The sequence below is a fragment of the Camelina sativa genome, chromosome 8 (assembly GCF_030686135.1).
Source record: "Camelina sativa cultivar CO46 ecotype springtype chromosome 8, ASM3068613v1".
Lineage (NCBI taxonomy): Eukaryota > Viridiplantae > Streptophyta > Magnoliopsida > Brassicales > Brassicaceae > Camelina > Camelina sativa.
Window position 1 is genome coordinate 24,715,074 of NC_141887.1, and position 17,276 is coordinate 24,732,349.

General features: G+C 32.3%; 3 protein-coding genes across 8 annotated transcripts; 1 reads left to right on the forward strand and 2 right to left on the reverse strand.

Moving 5' to 3' along the window:
• The first annotated feature begins 2,551 nt into the window (after nucleotides 1–2,551).
• LOC104707891 (uncharacterized) lies at nucleotides 2,552–7,225 on the forward strand. 5 transcript variants are annotated; one of them, XM_010424336.3, is made up of 11 exons: nucleotides 2,611–2,924; nucleotides 3,017–3,052; nucleotides 3,146–3,180; nucleotides 3,280–3,310; nucleotides 3,429–3,475; nucleotides 3,577–4,793; nucleotides 4,910–5,119; nucleotides 5,205–6,467; nucleotides 6,537–6,743; nucleotides 6,829–6,918; nucleotides 7,008–7,225. In XM_010424336.3, exons 8-11 carry the CDS (start codon nucleotides 5,976–5,978, stop codon nucleotides 7,167–7,169), a joined length of 951 nt encoding a protein of 316 aa, XP_010422638.1. In that variant the 5' UTR covers nucleotides 2,611–2,924; nucleotides 3,017–3,052; nucleotides 3,146–3,180; nucleotides 3,280–3,310; nucleotides 3,429–3,475; nucleotides 3,577–4,793; nucleotides 4,910–5,119; nucleotides 5,205–5,975; the 3' UTR covers nucleotides 7,170–7,225. The 5 variants fall into 5 exon arrangements, with proteins under 5 accessions (XP_010422637.1, XP_010422638.1, XP_087318596.1 ...); XM_087462470.1 differs by having other exon boundaries at nucleotides 3,023–3,052; XM_010424335.3 differs by having other exon boundaries at nucleotides 2,552–2,924; nucleotides 3,023–3,052; nucleotides 3,280–3,475.
• A 5,547-nt stretch (nucleotides 7,226–12,772) lies between these two features.
• Nucleotides 12,773–13,758, reverse strand: LOC104707892 (uncharacterized). 2 transcript variants are annotated; one of them, XM_087462472.1, is made up of 2 exons: nucleotides 13,251–13,758; nucleotides 12,773–13,137 (listed from the first exon to the last, which is right to left on the reverse strand). In XM_087462472.1, exons 1-2 carry the CDS (start codon nucleotides 13,632–13,634, stop codon nucleotides 13,045–13,047), a joined length of 477 nt encoding a protein of 158 aa, XP_087318598.1. In that variant the 5' UTR covers nucleotides 13,635–13,758; the 3' UTR covers nucleotides 12,773–13,044. The 2 variants fall into 2 exon arrangements, with proteins under 2 accessions (XP_087318598.1, XP_010422639.1); XM_010424337.2 differs by having other exon boundaries at nucleotides 12,773–13,745.
• A 399-nt stretch (nucleotides 13,759–14,157) lies between these two features.
• Nucleotides 14,158–15,659, reverse strand: LOC104707893 (small COPII coat GTPase SAR1A). The gene is made up of 3 exons (XM_010424339.3): nucleotides 15,078–15,659; nucleotides 14,752–14,883; nucleotides 14,158–14,649 (listed from the first exon to the last, which is right to left on the reverse strand). Exons 1-3 carry the CDS (start codon nucleotides 15,204–15,206, stop codon nucleotides 14,329–14,331), a joined length of 582 nt encoding a protein of 193 aa, XP_010422641.2. The 5' UTR covers nucleotides 15,207–15,659; the 3' UTR covers nucleotides 14,158–14,328.
• Nucleotides 15,660–17,276: the final 1,617 nt, after the last annotated feature.

Sequence of the window (17,276 nt, forward strand, 5' to 3'; positions counted from 1 at the left end):
ACTATTATTTTTTGGTTTAGTATTCATAATTCTTCATAATTTAATATTTCCAGTAAATGTATTCTTCATTTAGTTTAATATTCATATCTCACAAAAAAATATACTTAATTTTAAAACTCTTTATTTTTATTATTATATAAAATCAAAGTTGTATTACCTCCGAGCTTAAGCAAAAAAAAAAAAAGTTAACGTAAAAACAGTTGAAAAATATGAAGAATGGATTGTCACATTTTTGAAATATTAAATTGGGCGAGCTTGCTAATCCCATTTCGACATTTTTTATGTGACCATTCTGTCTTTGTATTTCTCAACTTAATTAATGTTAACTTTGTTTTTCGTTTTCTCTCAACTCAACTTGGATATAAAAATACATTTTTGACTTTAATCAAAACAAAATGAAGAGTTTTTAACTAAATCTGAATTAAATTAAAATCTATAAGAATGCGAGAGTTTGGATGTAAACTTTTTTTTCATAATATATACAAATAAAAAGTTTTACAATACTTGGCTATACATTCTAAAGTGAATATGGAAAAGTTCACATAGAATCAAAAAATCCTTAAACGATAGCTTATGTTGCACGACATGCTAGATCAAGAATTATGTTTCAGATATTTTATATTGAGTTTGTGCTTGATCTCAAAGTCATCTTCAAATGACATATCATAATTTAGATTTTCTCATAAATAAATTTTTTTGTTTCATTGGTGAGATTTGAAATGTGGATCCTTCGATCATATGATGATGGCCAATTTATTACAACATGAACTCACATAATTTATAGAGTATGGAGTTAAAACTAAAATGTAATATATTTGTAGAATATCAAAAAAATACCTTGTCTCTTTACTAGTGTGAATTTGAAAAAAAAAACATTTTCAATTGTTTATATAAGATTTTGTAATTGTTATATTATTGATATTCAATAAATTTGTTCCGCTAAAAGGCATATATACTATCGTTGAACATTGACTAGCGAATATACTCTACCATTGAACATTGACTAGCCATTAAATGATATGAATAATCATGACTACTAGATTAGTACACATGCTATAACACGAGTTAAATTTTATTTTATACAATAATTTTGTATATTTTCATAAGTTAAAATATATTTTATTTGTATTAGTTTTAAAACAGTATAATTATATAATTTAACATTTCACATTTAAACCTTCGCCCGTTATAAAAATTATAACTCATTACATTTAACATGTAGTCTGCTATAAATAGTTTCAATATATTTCAATATATATATATATATATATATAATTAAAGTATTTTTGGTAACTCTTTTATATGTTAAATATTTACTATATTCTTTAAAAATATCAAGTTAAGCTTGAACTGTAGAATTTACCAATAAATTATTATTTCTTAATCGAACTTGAAAGTTAAATTTTTCATCATTTGTAAACAAAAATCCATGAATCTTCGTTTTTTCGTAAGGAAATGGTGTGTGATAGGTTTAATTTGATCAATAATGGTTTATAAACCCAAATTTTGTAGAAAAAAATAATGTTAATTAGATTATGAGAAATGATATTAAATAACTTTACATTAAATAGTTAAAAAAAATTGACCCATAATATGACATATCATGAATAGTTTAAGATCTGATGATGCTCCAGAACTTCAATCCACATAATCACTTGCAAAACTTGGCATTTTTCATTATCATTCTTGTGCTTATACTCCTCGACGTAATTATGTTGTTGAGAGAGAACATCAACATCTTTTAAATGTTGCAAGATCTTTATATTTTCAATCAAATCTTTCTCTAGTTTACTGGCCATAATGTGTTTCTACAGCTGCTTTCCTCATTAATAGAACATGATAAAATTCCTTTTGAAATCCTAAATAAGAAAATTCATGATTCTACTTTTCTAAGAGTGTTTGGTTGTTTATGTTATGCTTCAACACATTCACATGATAGGCATAAATTTACTGAAAGAGCTAGATCATGTGCATTTCTTGGCTATCAACCTGGTTTTAAAGGATATAAAGTTTTAGATCTTGAATCAAATGTTCTTTCTATTATTCGTAATGTTGTGTTTCAAGAAACTATTTTTCCTTTTATCACTAATACGATTTCACAGGTCTTGCTTTCTTTGATGATGTGATGCATTCTAATAATGAAAATCAAAATAATTCTTACATATATGATGATTTCTCTGTTACCATGCCCGAAGTTAATCCTGTTACTGCGTACATATATATTTTTGTATAGAAGTTTTCAACTTAAATTGAACGAGAGGAAACAAATTTACATGACAGCCCATGCCATGTAGCTTGTTTGGATCAAACCCATAATTAAAAGCCAAAAAGATTAAACACTAAAAACCCATTTTTAGGAAACTAATACGAAACAGAAGAATGGCGAAGTAATGAAAGTAAACAATTTCACATATGCTGATGAATAAAAATGTATGAGAGTAAATATCAAATGGAGCAGTCAAAAGCCACAACTAAAGCATTTGAGAGGGAGGGTTCACTACAAGAATTTCGGGTACTTGTAGCATAGTATAGCGTTTTTTACTGGTCTGCTATGCTAGATATGATCTTTTTTTTTTTTTTATATATAGCGTTTCCAAATGTGTAAACGCTATGTCTAAATAGTCAATAATTTAAGTTGGTTATGCTTTTATGTCAACGTACTATACACAGCACAAATAATCTCTTGAACGCTGTCTAATGTTTGGGCGGAAAAGCTAAAATATTGCCCGCTCTGTATTCCCTCGCAACTAAAAATTTGGGACTAAGTTTTTTGGTTTCACCTCCTTCACTAAAATTTTGCCCGCTCTATCACTCCATCGTTTCACCTCTTTCACTAATATTTTTCACAATTAATTTCTCTTCATCTCTCTTCTCCATTGTTACGACTGAATTTGGATACTCATATCTGAAGAGATAAATTGAAGGTTAGTCAGATCTGGGTTTAGATACTCATATTGATTCTGGATTTTTGCCCGCTTTGTACTAATTTTTTTTCTACTTTCTGGGTTTTTATAAGAGGAAGCTTGTTGTGTTCAATTGAAGTTTTGAAGAGGTATCTCAAATTTTTTATGATTTCATTTCGAGTTAAGATTTAAGATTACAGTTTACCGAATTGATTTTTTTAATTTGGTTTTGGTTTTGGCAGGCGAAGAGTTCAGTCGGTGTTCGATTGAAGCCAAGGTATGAGAAACTTTAGGGTTTTTGTTTTCAGTTTGTGCTTTCGTGAGATTTGTTTATTACATTATGATTTGAGGTTTTGTTTTGTTTTGGTTTTTACAGAGGAAGATTTTGGTATTTGATTCAAGCAAAGGTAAGTCAAACTTTAGATCCTCACATTATTTTCTGCGAGTTTGATATGGTCTAGTTATTAGATGTAACTGAAGATAATTTTATAACAAATTAAATGTATGTATTCTTTGGTCGGGGAGCTTCGGTGTTGCTGAAACATGGACAAGTATTGGGTTTGGCTTCAAAGGTATGAACTTTCATCTTAATTTTAGTTATATCCTTTGATTTTTTTATTATATATTAGTTTCTTACTTTTGATTGAACTTTGAAATGTTTATTAACCTACAGAAATAGCATTGAGTTTGAGCAAGGAGCAACTGAGTTTGTTAATGCAGCAGCAAGGAAGTTGGGTTATCCTCCCACCATGTTTTGTCCATGTATTGATTGTCGGAATGTGTGCCATCAACCAGCAGACACAGTATTTGATCATCTAGTGATTAGGGGTATGAATCAGAAGTATAAGAGGAATTCATGATGGAGTTTTCATAGTGATATTAGGGATAAGAGAGATGATGTTCCGAGTTCTTAATTTGAAGCTTATGAGTTGTTGACGATGAGGAAAAATTACAGTCTGGGAACGACAATGGAGATCAACATGCGGATGTTGAAAGTAAAGAAGATTCAGAGTTTAAGAAGAAGTTAAACGATGCTGAAACTCCACTTTATGCTAGCTGTGATCAAAATGCGGTGGCATTTTAGTAATGCTAGTACTGATGGAACAATGCTACACCCTGTGGATTCATTAACTTGGGCCCAAATAAATCATCAATGGCCAGAGTTTTCTGCTGAATCGAGAAACATGCGACTCGGTCTATGTACAGATGGTCTGAATCCGTTTTCTATTCAGAACACGAAGTACAATACGTGGCCAGTATTTCTAGTGAACTACAACATGCATCCGACATTGTGTATGAAGGAAGAAAACATAATGTTGACTCTACTGATTCCTGGACCAATTGCACCGAGCAACAACATCGATGTGTATCTTCAGCCACTGATAGATGATCTAAAGGATCTATGGAATGAAGGTATTGAGGTTTACGACTCGATATCTAAGGAGAATTTCATACTTAAAGCTATGTTGTTATGGACTATCAGTGATTATACAGGGTTAGGGACACTTGCTGGTTGTAAAGTGAAAGGTAAACAAGCATGTAATGTCTGTGGAAAGGATACACCATATAGATGGCTGAAGTTTAGTCGAAAACATGTTTATATGGGCAATAGGAAACGGCTCAGACCCGGGCATCCTTAGTGAAGGAAAAAAATGGTTTGATAATTCTGTGGAAGAAGGGTTAGCACGTAGAATTCAGACTGGATCTGAATTATTTGAGACACTCAAAGATTTTAGAAATGATTTTAGAAGACGCTTAGAGAAGAAAAGCAAAAGGAAAAGATCTGATTTGGGTGATAATAAGGAGCTTTCACAGGAAGAATGTGAAGAAGACTCTGATAAGTGGAGGTGGAAGAAGCGGTCTATTCTCTTCGAACTACCTTACTGGAAGGTTAGTTTTAAAAAAAAAATATAAATTTTATGTTTTAGCTAAGATATCAGTTAATTTGGGTTGGTTAAGTTAAAATGTTTGTTCTTAATAATTTTTTGTTTTGTTTTATGTGATAGTATATGCCGGTGCGTCACAACATAGATGTAATGCATGTAGAGAAGAATGTTTCTGATGCCATGTTATCAATTATGATGCAAAGTGCAAAATCAAAAGATGGCTTAAAAGCAAGACAAGACCTAGAAGACATGGGGATTAGAAGCAATCTACACACAGAAGTACGTGGCAAGAAAAATTACTTACCACCTGCTGCTTATTGGCTCTCAAAGGTAGAGAAAACAAAATTTTGCAAGAGGTTGTCTGAATTCAGAGGTCCTGATGGCTATAGTGCAAATATTGTTAATTGTGTTTCAGTTGATCCTCCTGCAATTGGTGGTTTGAAGTCTCACGATCACCATGTTCTTCTGCAAGCGTCAGCAAGGGATGGAAGTGTCTCCCATCGAAGTGAAAAAAGCCAGACAAACGAAGAAAGTTCCAGAAGTTGCTGAAAGTTCCAAAAAGGATGCTGAGGAGGTTGAAACAAGACATGTGCAACATTCAACAGAACAAGTGATTGAGGATGAAGGACACGAACAAATATTGCTAACTGTGTTTCAGTTGATCCTCCTGCAATTGGTGGTTTGAAGTCTCACGATCACCATGTTCTTCTGCAAGCGTCAGCAAGGGATGGAAGTGTCTCCCATCGAAGTGAAAAAAGCCAGACAAACGAAGAAAGTTCCAGAAGTTGCTGAAAGTTCCAAAAAGGATGCTGAGGAGGTTGAAACAAGACATGTGCAACATTCAACAGAACAAGTGATTGAGGATGAAGGACACGAACAAATATTGCTAACTGTGTTTCAGTTGATCCTCCTGCAATTGGTGGTTTGAAGACTCACGATCACCATGTTCTTCTGCAAGCGTCAGCAAGGGATGGAAGTGTCTCCCATCGAAGTGAAAAAAGCCAGACAAACGAAGAAAGTTCCAGAAGTTGCTGAAAGTTCCAAAAAGGATGCTGAGGAGGTTGAAACAAGACATGTGCAACATTCAACAGAACAAGTGATTGAGGATGAAGGACACGAACAAATATTGCTAACTGTGTTTCAGTTGATCCTCCTGCAATTGGTGGTTTGAAGTCTCACGATCACCATGTTCTTCTGCAAGCGTCAGCAAGGGTTGGAAGTGTCTCCCATCGAAGTGAAAAAAGCCAGACAAACGAAGAAAGTTCCAGAAGTTGCTGAAAGTTCCAGAAAGGATGCTGAGGAGGTTGAAACAAGACCTGTGCAACATTCAACAGAACAAGTGATTGAGGATGAAGGACACGAACAACTGCAAGAGGAAATTATCTCTCATACTCTTGAAGCACAGACTGAGCATCATTCCACCGAAGATTGTCAGACCCAGCATTCAGAAACCAAGAAGAGGAAAACAAGAGGACCAACAAAGATGAATCAAGTGGCTAAAAAACATGAGGAGAAGGTTCAAGTTGAATTTACACGTCTTGGTGAACATGTTGGGAAAGGATCAGTCACACTTTCCTCCTTTCTTGGACCACTCGTGAGGGAGCACATACCATATACTCTGTCAGATTGGAGGCACGTTGATGAGCAAACGAAATACACCTTATATGAGGAAATCCAGGTATTCTTTTTAAGTTTCAAAAACTATATTTTTACAAAGTGTTTATGTATACTTTATAATGTGCAATAGGCGAGGTTCGATGTGTCAAAAGATTGGCAAAAAGATTGTATTTTCAAACAAATGGGGTATACATGGAGAGCTTCTAAGTCTAAGCTTCTCACCAAAGTGCGATCAGCAAAGAGTAAACAACATGTCCTTAACTTGAAACCAGACAACATCCAATCTGTGACAGCTTGGACAAACTGGGTTAAGAGTAGGGCATCCACGTCTTTTAAGGTTGTGTATATATGTTAACTATTCTCTATAGTATAAAGTGTTTTTTGCAGTTTTTGTTGTCTTCAATTTTGGGTTATACTTGCAGGCAGTTAATGAAAGATATAGGACTTTGAGGAGGAATCAGATACCTCACACCACCAGCCGAAAAGGAATGGTTCGCCTTGCTCATGAAATGGTATTTCAGATTAACGTACTATATTAATTAGTTACAATGAAAAGACAAAGGTGACTTCATTAATAATTTTATTCATTTGTTATTTGTAGAAGAACAAGAGTTCTGACCCTAGCAAGGTAACAAGAAGTCAAGTCTGGGTAGCAAGACATACACATGCGGATGGGAGACCTGTTAAGCCAGAGTTTGAAGCTATTATTTTAAGAACTTATCAACTTCTTATATGGACTGAATTAGTGTGTAGCTTAGAGTGATTGCGTTCAAATTTTTTGATTCAGGAAAAAAATAAAAACAATACACTACAAGAAAACACACCATTCTCTGACCATGGTATTGGTAAGAAATTGGTCGGAAATAGGCTATTTCGACACATTTCCGACCAACTTAAAATAGTCGGAATTCTCTGGTCGAAAACCAACTTTCGTAGAAAAATAGTCGGAAATTGTTGACGAATATATCTCGTTGGAAACTCATCGGAAACGTTTGTCAGAAATTAGTCGGAAACTTTCCGACTAATTTCCGACGAAAGTTCATATATTAGTCGGAATTTGGTCGGAAATTGTCGACCATTTTCCCACCATTTTATTAATTAAATAAAAATATTTTTAAAAATATTACCGACCAATTTCTGACGGTTTTTATATTTTTTGAAAAAAAAATCAAAAATAAGATTATTAGATTTAAATTTCAAATAACTAAATATTTATTATCTTCAAATGAGAAACAAAATTTAATTAGTTAAAAATGAATTAATATATTTGCATAAATTATACTAAATAATTTAAAAAGAGGAGAAAAATAATGAAACTTTGAATATTAGAAAATTATTTTCAAAGTAGAGAGAAGAAGATGTTAATAGAAATTGAGTTTGGTGTGTGTTTAGATTGTGTCATTAGGTATATATAGAATTTTTTTTTTTAAAAAGTAGAGAGAAGAAGATGTTAATACAAATTGAGTTTGGTGTGTGTTTAGATTGTGAAATGGGTGAGTACTCATTAGGTATATATGGAAAAAAATTCCGACTACATTTTCGTCAGATATTGGTCCGAAATCACAAGGCGGTAAATTCAAATAATTTAAATTTACAAAAGCGGGAACATATCAAACCATAAAATTTCCGACCATCCTATATAGTTCCGACAAATTTCCGACTATCCGATATATTTCCGACTAATTTCCGACTAACTATTATTTAAAAATAAAAATAAATATATAATTAAATATTTGGTTGGAAATTGGTCAGAAACTTCTGACTAATTTTCGACCAAATATAATTTAAAAATATAAATAAAAATAGAATTAAATAATTATATTGTTAGTCGAAACTTGGTAGCAAATTTTCTACTAATTTTCTACCAAATATTATTTAAAAATAAAAATAAAAATATAATTAAATAATTAAATGTTAGTCGGAAATTGGTAGGAAAATTCCAACTAATTTCCTACCAATTTTTTTTGTTTTTGTTTTTTTAGATCCAAAAATTAAAGAATTGTTTTTTTGACAAAATTCCGACAACTACAACTTTTCCGACCAAATTTTATGACTAATTTCCTACTACTTTGATTGGGTCGAAAATTTTGAAAACGTTCCGACTAATTTGCGACTAATATATTTTTGTTGAAAATTTGTCATAAATTAGTCAGAAAATAGTTGGATTTTTCTGACCACGGGATTGGTCGGAAATGGTGGTCGGAAATTAGGCTGTTTTCTTGTAGTGATAGATAGTCAGATGGACTCTACTAGTAGTATCCGAGATGATGTTGTGAGTCAAGTATTGGAAAAAGATAAATCTGGGAGAGTTAGAGGAATGGGCAGATAAATCTGCTACCAAGCTAGCATTCATAGAGGCTAGAGACACACATGTAGAAAAGCTTGAAGCAACCCAAGCAGAATTGCTCAGCCAGGTTCAAGACCTACAAAATGTAGTGCCTGGCTTAGCTGCAGGGAAAAAGGTAATTTAATATTTAGATTGTTTTTCGTTAATTTCATGTAAACTTGTAAAATTTTAAACATTTCTTTGTTTTCTTCTCTGAGACAACTTGATGACAGTTGCAACACCGAGTCCAGTACTGTTAACATTGGAGGACCACAGTGTCAGCTGTTGGAATGGTATTCAGAGGTTGAGATTGTTGTCGGTGAAGCAGAATTCTGCTCTGTTGATCCAATGTACAAGATTGAACGTATTTCACTTGGTCCCAATGCAGCAGTTGTTACAGTGAAGTCTGTATCAAACAAAGAAACATTCCTCTGGAGGCCTACAACAACTATGACTTCACTTGGCGACGCAGTTGTATGCAAAGTTGCATGGCCATTCAGTAAGATAATTCTGGACAATATGGACTCACCAGATGGAATTAAGATTGCTAGTTCGTTGGTACAATTTCTTTCCTTTGAACTTGTACAGATTTAAGGCTTATGATTAGATGATCTATAATAATATATATTATTTTTTTAAATCTTTAGGCACCAAATGCATTAGATGATATGATCCTGATTTTTGATTAGAATTCGGAGGATGAACTCATTGCTGAGTGTAGTTTGATTTCAACTGACCCAAAAGAACTGGTCAACAATATTACTTTGGGTCCAAATTCTGCAATTCTGAAGGTTTGTAAAGTGTTTAAGAAAGACGCTTTTCTATGGAGACCGAGTATTGACAAGAGTTTCATGGGTGATGTCCTAGAGGAGAACATCGCATGGCCTATACATAAGATACAGCTCATTCAACCACAATCACGCAATGAACGTGCAGTTTCAAAAAATTCATCACCTAAGGTATAATTCTAAACATTTTTGTCTTTGATTTGTGGTTCGATTTTGGATTGTTGCATTTTCAGAATAATTTGTTCTAGTGATTGAATCTAAGATGATTTTTTTGACTACTGATTGTAGAGTAGTAGACTAGTGTTAGTTTAAGTAACTGCACCAACACCATCAAAGGTGGAATGACGAAATGCATCCTCTTAGATTGCTCTGGAACAGGAGAAAAGGTTGCAGAAGGCAGAGTTTGTTCTACAAATCCAACAAATGTCGTCCATTTTGTTCCATTGGGTGCTAATGCTACCAAAGTTTGGGTAGAAGTTTCTAAAGTTGGAGATGCACCAGTCTGGAGACCAAATTCAGAAATCGAGATCATTGCTTATGCATTAGGTACTACAGTGGCTTGGCCAAATGACAAAATTGTTTTTATCTGAAACATTGTCTTTGTGAAGTATAACTAGTTATCAGATGTGGCTTTGCTTAATAACTTGTTATGTTTTCGTGTGAAACGTAGTCAGCTGTGGCTTTGCTTATTAATAACGTCTTTTTTTCATCAAGAAATGTTTGGTCCCGTTTACATAAAGCAGGTTTCCGCATTTAGCAATTTGAAAAAAATCATAACTAATAGCACTACAAAAAGTGAATGCTATAATAAAAATTTCTGTGTAAAAAATGAACAATAACAAAAAATTAATGCTATTATAAACTCTATAATTACGCTAAACTGACCGCTATAGTAAACATATCTATTGTAGCATAACAAAAAACCGCTATGTAAAGCCACAACTGGTAAATATAGCGCTTATTAAAACGTTATTTAAAAAATACATAGCATTTATCGGAGGCTATAAATACTCCAAATTCTTGTAGTGGTTGGAATTAATTACGCTGAAACTAGAAGACATGTTTAGGTGTTTATGAAGAAATGAAGGAAGATAACTTTATGCCTAAGGATGGAGGCTTGATTATCTTTATGCCTTATTTATTCAAAAATTTTGTATTCCATGTACGAAATTTTCTATGATCCTATAGTTTCTTTTTCTTGTAACCAACTCTCATCGAGTATTTAGACTAAAATACAAATATTTTTCTTTTAGTATTTTTTCCTGTTTTAAATATCTCTTTTTATACGTACCAACATCAAATTTTGATACTTATTTCTTATGCATAAAATATTGCTTTTAAAGTTTCATTCGATTATCATAAACAGTCCCTGACTCTATGGGTCTGATCTTATATTCGCTAAAATGTTTGTTGAGCTGGACATGATTATAAACAAAAGTTTTGTCTCACATATCTCTTATATAATAAAACGGAATACACAACATTGTTTTGTAAACTATATAATTTTAATTAGTTGGTTACAAATAGGTTATAGATTAAGTTTTATATTATTTGTATAGTCTGGATTTATTGTTTCTAAAAATCTTAAAGAGAATATTCTAAAAAATCATTTGATATCATCTAACTTACCATATTAATTTTCTTTATTAAAATATTCATCAAATAAAATATTTTGATATCTAACTTAACATATTAATTTGTTAATTATCATCATACTCCACCTCTCATTTATATATATAAGTCTATGTTGTGAAACAATAAATCATAAGTTGAATTTTTTATTATAATTAAAAAACAGTTTTATTTCCGGATATACCATAAGTTGAATTTTTAAAAACAAATATAAAAGATTCAATCTATAAAATATTCAAGTTTAATTAATATTATTCTTTAAAAATAATATCTATTGAATTAAAATTTTTACTGAGTAACGGGTCAAAATTTGAATATTTAAATTCAATTTCATACTTTTGTTGAATTTTATAATTTTATATAATATAATAAACTTTAAATAATTTATTTTGAAATATTTTAAAAATATTGAAACTAGATATTAAAGTTAAAAACTATAAACACTCTAAATTGGTTTGTTATAGCAATGTCAATAATATGTCACTATAATATGAAAGAATTTTAAAAAACCAAGTATATTAAAACAAAAAGTATAATAATATATTCAATTACTCATAATATAATAACTCGCTTTTTAAAAACCAAATTCACAATATTATGTCTTATAATAACATTCAAGCCATGAGGTAGAATATACATTGTTGAAATAACTCCACGTACATAAACTAATACAACATATTAAAATTTTATTTAAAAATAAAAATATACAAAATTTTGTATAAAATAAAATTTAACCAGTGTTATAGCACATGTACTTATCTAGAATCATTAACAATATAAAACTTACAAAATAAGTGTATTTTTCAAGTCATCATATTTAGCATATGATTTTATTGCATAATATTTTATCCAAAAAAAAAATTTAAAAACAATCATATAAATTATATTTTATATAAAAATTATAATGTAAATAAAATGAATTTCAACCCGTGCTACTCGTGCTCTATCACGAGTCTTAATCTAGTATAGTAAATAAATAACTTGCATTCACATATTTAACTTTGTACCACAATTTTATCCTGTTTTAATTTGTCCGACTTTAACTTGCATGTCAGTAACCCTTTTACCGATTCTTTGGAATTTTTTTTTTCTACCGATACTTTGCCCTGTTCATATACATTGCTTTATGCAAAGTATATCATCTATACACACGTCTGAAGTTTTTTTCTAGATCTTTAATCAACAAGAAAAAGCAACATGCATCAGCATCACCTTTATAATTTTTTATGGATATCAGTGAAGTATTTGGACTGAAATTAAACTAGTAGAAAAAAGCGTTTGAATGACCCTTCAGTCTAAGAGTCGGTGAGAAAGGGGTAAAAAATTTCACCCTTTAACAAGTCAAAATATCAGTTTATAGATAAAAAAAAGAAATGGTATAGTTTTTATATCATGGTATTTTATTTTACTTTGTGCGTTTTTCAGCTCTCTCTCTATATGTTTTATATATTATATATCTCTAGACTTTCTAGTTAGCAATCACACCTAGGGCCAAAAGCCCAAAACGGTTTAGTTCACAAGAACATCAATATTAAAAAGCGCAGGCGTCATCGGAAAGGTTTGTTAGCCGAGAGAACTATAACGATGAACAATATAGGCACATAGAGGACCTCGATACAATGAAGATATAAAAGTTGAGTTTTGCATAGTATACACTCACTACTACAGCAGTCACTACAAGTATAAATCGAAACAGAGGTTTCTGGGATTCACGTGAGTTTCTCGTGACCGGCGTACAGACACAAACGCACGCACGTATAGAAACGATTTACAATTTTAGCGCAAAACACACACACAAATACAAAATACTTACTTGGAAAATGATATAAATAAAACGACGCCGTATTTAAAACAAGAACCGTTGATGCATTTTCTTCTTTGCTTTCTTCTCTTTAATAGGATCCAAGCTTGGTTTCCACCCTCTTCCCGACAGTTGCCTGCTCAAAAACTCCGGCCTTTCTTCCTCGTCCATCTCCGCCTCCAACCTTCCAACCGATGTAGCAGCAACCACCGCGTAGGCGGCCGGATTAATATTCTTATTAGTTCTAGTAGTAAACCAAGGGAGAATCCCTTCATAGTAGCTAAACGATGACCTTACCATCGCCGTGGCGCTAAATAGCATTTTCCGCATCTCCTCTGACGTCAGCACTGCCGACGATGATGATGATTTGGTGGCACCGCTATAGCTTCTTTTGGCGGGGAGCACCAAATAGATCTTCCCCGGCTCGAGTGTTTTGTCCGCCGGCAAAGGAGCCAGCTTTTTCTTCACCGATTTTGCAGCGTCGTTGTTTTTGCGGTGGCGATTGTTGAATGATATTGATGACGGATCAAATTCGACAACCACGTGTTGCGGATTTTCCAGCATGATCTCAGCCACCGTCGTCTCTTCCTCTAAATTTTGTACTCTTCCATCAGATAATACAACTTTTCCGGCAGCCATCGCTGCCGCATCCAACTCCCGAGAACCGGCAACGTTACCCATTGTCAGATCAGAATGATCTTCTTTTAACTATGTCTTCGTGTCTATGTAAATATATATAACACACACACACACACACAATTCTCGTGAAATGGTTTGGTTTGTATTGAGTTCGTTAAACGGTTCCATCTTTTACTTTAATGATAATTTATTCATATACAAAACAAAGAGCGTAATGGTGGGATCATGGACGAGGAAAAAAAAGTGATGGGTTTGTTGAGTAATCTCACGGATGGTTTGATTTCATTTGAAAGTTTCATCAAACGGTCGAGAAACTCATTAGCTGCTAGTACATCTATATCTACATTACACACGTATTTTAAACTTTTCTTAGGAATTGATATATTGACTAATGCGTGAAACGAAAGTGAAAAAAACTGGTCAACCACACATCTCTTTCTCTATTGGGTTAGTTAACTAACTTCACATAAAAAAGAACAACTTTTTCATCTTCTATTTTAATTATATATATATATATATATATATATATATATATATATATGTCGAGAATAAATTGCGAAACATGTAATGTTGAAAAAATTCACTAGAAGAAACAAACCAGTCGAAGGATCAAACAAACGAGAAGCTACTACGTTTTAAGACATTTTCTTACAACAACACATTGAAAAAAAATAAAAAGGCAAAGGCAACAAGGTTCAATAGTATAAGCATGGGGGGCGGGGGAGTGAGACTAGTCTTACTTGATGTATTGAGAGACCCATTTAAAGCCTTCGCCATAACCCATTTTCCTAACGATACTGCACATGAAAACCTCCAACGGCCTTACATTAGAATCCGCTAGATTCACTTTACCTTTTCCTGTTGTGAAGTTGGAGAGGCCGAGATGGTAACGTAGCTCGTCCTCTGATGCAGCATACGGTATGTCGATTTTGTTTCCTAGAATGAGGAACGGAACGTTGGCTAGAGATTCGTCCGAGAGAAGGGCGTCGAGTTCCTTTTTAGATTCTGCAAATCTCTCTTTGTCGTAGGCATCAACTAGGTAGACCACAGCATCAACCTGCAGAGAAAACAGAGTAATCATCCCATGGTTCATAAAAACTAGAATTGACAAAAACCATCATAAAGAGATAAAAGAGAAATCTCAAAAAAAAAAAAGAACCTTAGCATAGTAATCCTTCCAAACCCTGCGAGCAATCTGATGACCACCCAAATCAAAAGCCTTGAACTTGATTTTCCCAATGCTGAGTTCTTCAGAGGTTGGATGCTGCGTCGGCTGATGCTGTACCAATCTCTGTTTTTTTTTTTTTTTTTTTTTTACCCAAAATTCGAATTAAAAGATTCAATTTAATAAGTCAATAACAACAATTACACCTAAATCGATCCAAGTATAAAGCTATCTCTACTCCAAAATCAGAAACTACTACTTGTCATCATAAATCAGGAACACGAATTGGATCGAGAGAGAGAGAGAGAGAGAGAGCGAACCTCGTCTTTCAACATGTGAAGCAAAGTGGTTTTACCAGCATTATCGAGTCCTAGAAACAAGATCTTAGCTTCTTTCTGCCATAGCCCTAACGAAGCGAGTACCCCGTAGAACCAATCAACCATGAACATGATGATGACCTGACTCGTCTCTTACTGCTCAGATCATACAACGAACCACCACAAAAACTCTCAAAAGTTATTCTCGATCGAGAGAGAGATTGGGAGTTTCAGGTTTTCTAATTTAGCTTTAGGAAGAAGACGAGTAAAAGGGACGAGAAGAAGAACGGCAAGCAGTTCGGATTCTGGATTTTGAAAAAGTAAAAGTAAAAACGGCAAGCAGTGCAGATTCCGAAATCACAAACGGATTTTACAATGGATGGATCTCGTCTGTGTCTCTTTTCACGTCCAAAGCAAGCCCAATTATAAGCCCATTTAGATATCAATAGTTTTATGTACAATTTTAACGGATATATCTAATTTAGTAATTTTTTTTTGTTGTTGGTCACTTTTTTTATAATACTAATGAACATTTTTAGTGACATATTCTTCAACAAAATAAGACAAGAATCTCTACCAAGCAATATTTATACTTTGTGGCTGCGCAATTTAACTTATAGTAGTATTGTTTTTTATTAGTTGAACAAATCAATAATGTGCATAATACAAGAATCTACCAGAAAAAAATTGATTAGTCGGCGAATTTTATAATTAGATGTTTCCTTTTAGACTTTTAGTAATAGAAACCCCCAACAAAAATCCAACGTAGAAAGGATAAGGTCCCCAAACACAAAATGGAGATAAGCACAAATGTCAGCGTCTAATATAGTGTCATGATATTTTTGATATATAATTGTTCAAGAATAATAATAACAATAATAATTGCATAACAATACTGATAATTACTAATATTATTATGACAAATGAAGAGATAATTGTCTAGTGTCGTGATATTTTGATATATATACATATGGTTGTGTCTTCGTTTTAGATAGAAAACATCAGAGCATGGGATCATCGACGAATTTATAATCCAAAAATGGATATTGACCTTAACAATATCTTCAATATGTGTTTTGTTAAAATAATGAAAGTAAAAACGTACTATGTCTATAGTTAGTATCTGATAGCTAGTATGGTCAATCTTCATAAAAGCATACTCTTTTTTTTTTAAAAGAAACCTTTGATTTAGTACTTATTTACATATGTTGCCTTCAAAAAAGATATATAACTGAATTATAGAAGCTATACAATTTGTTTCTACTATGTTTTAAAATCGATTTTTAGTTAATACAATAAAACATGACGAAATTATATGTTTTATTTAATATTTGTAAATTGTAAAGTAATTTACGTGAAAACATCAAATAGTTAACAGGTTAAAAAATAAAATAACAATAGATTAAAAAAAGAAAAAAAAGAATTACTAGGGATTTATTGTTTGTTTGTTTGGTACACTGATAGATTATTATTTTTTTTGGATAAAAGTGGAACCCACGAGTTTAAAATTTATGGTGTACTGAGCGCAGAGATGACCAGGCGACCGTTGATAAAGCAATCATACAATTCATATTCAAAATTAGTTCCAACTTCATATATTATATAAGTTTCACAGGTTGAAGTGTTGAACAAAAAAAGAGAAAAAATAGTATACGTTACATCCATAATCAGATATATATTTCCTTATATATATGAATCAGGTTTACCTTGAAAAGAAAAACTTACAATTCGTGTTATTTGATATAACTAATAATTATTACTAGTAGTTTGACAAATGAACTTCCCCGGCCAGAAGAATGTGTATACAAATCGACAATTCCAAAGAAGAAAATTGAAATTTGATTGGCATTTATTATGATGGGTGTGTTTTAGTTTGTTGCTGAACCAGTCAATCCTATGGTTTGACATTATTAGTTAATCCAAATATTTATTTAAAAATGCATGCAAATACTAAATATATAAAAAAAAGGCAGGAAATGACAAGAAAAAGTTTTTGCATGAATTGAAAGCTAACCTAATCATGTATTATTCTTCTACACTTTAGTGTGTAATTTGAGTTTTTAGATCTAAAGACCACAGTGATTTGAAGGTTTGTAACTATTCTTGCAGTCATATTACCCGTAAAGAAAACATCATCCAATCAAAAGACATACAAGTACGTAACTAGAGTAATCTTATTATTTTACATATAGACATACTAGA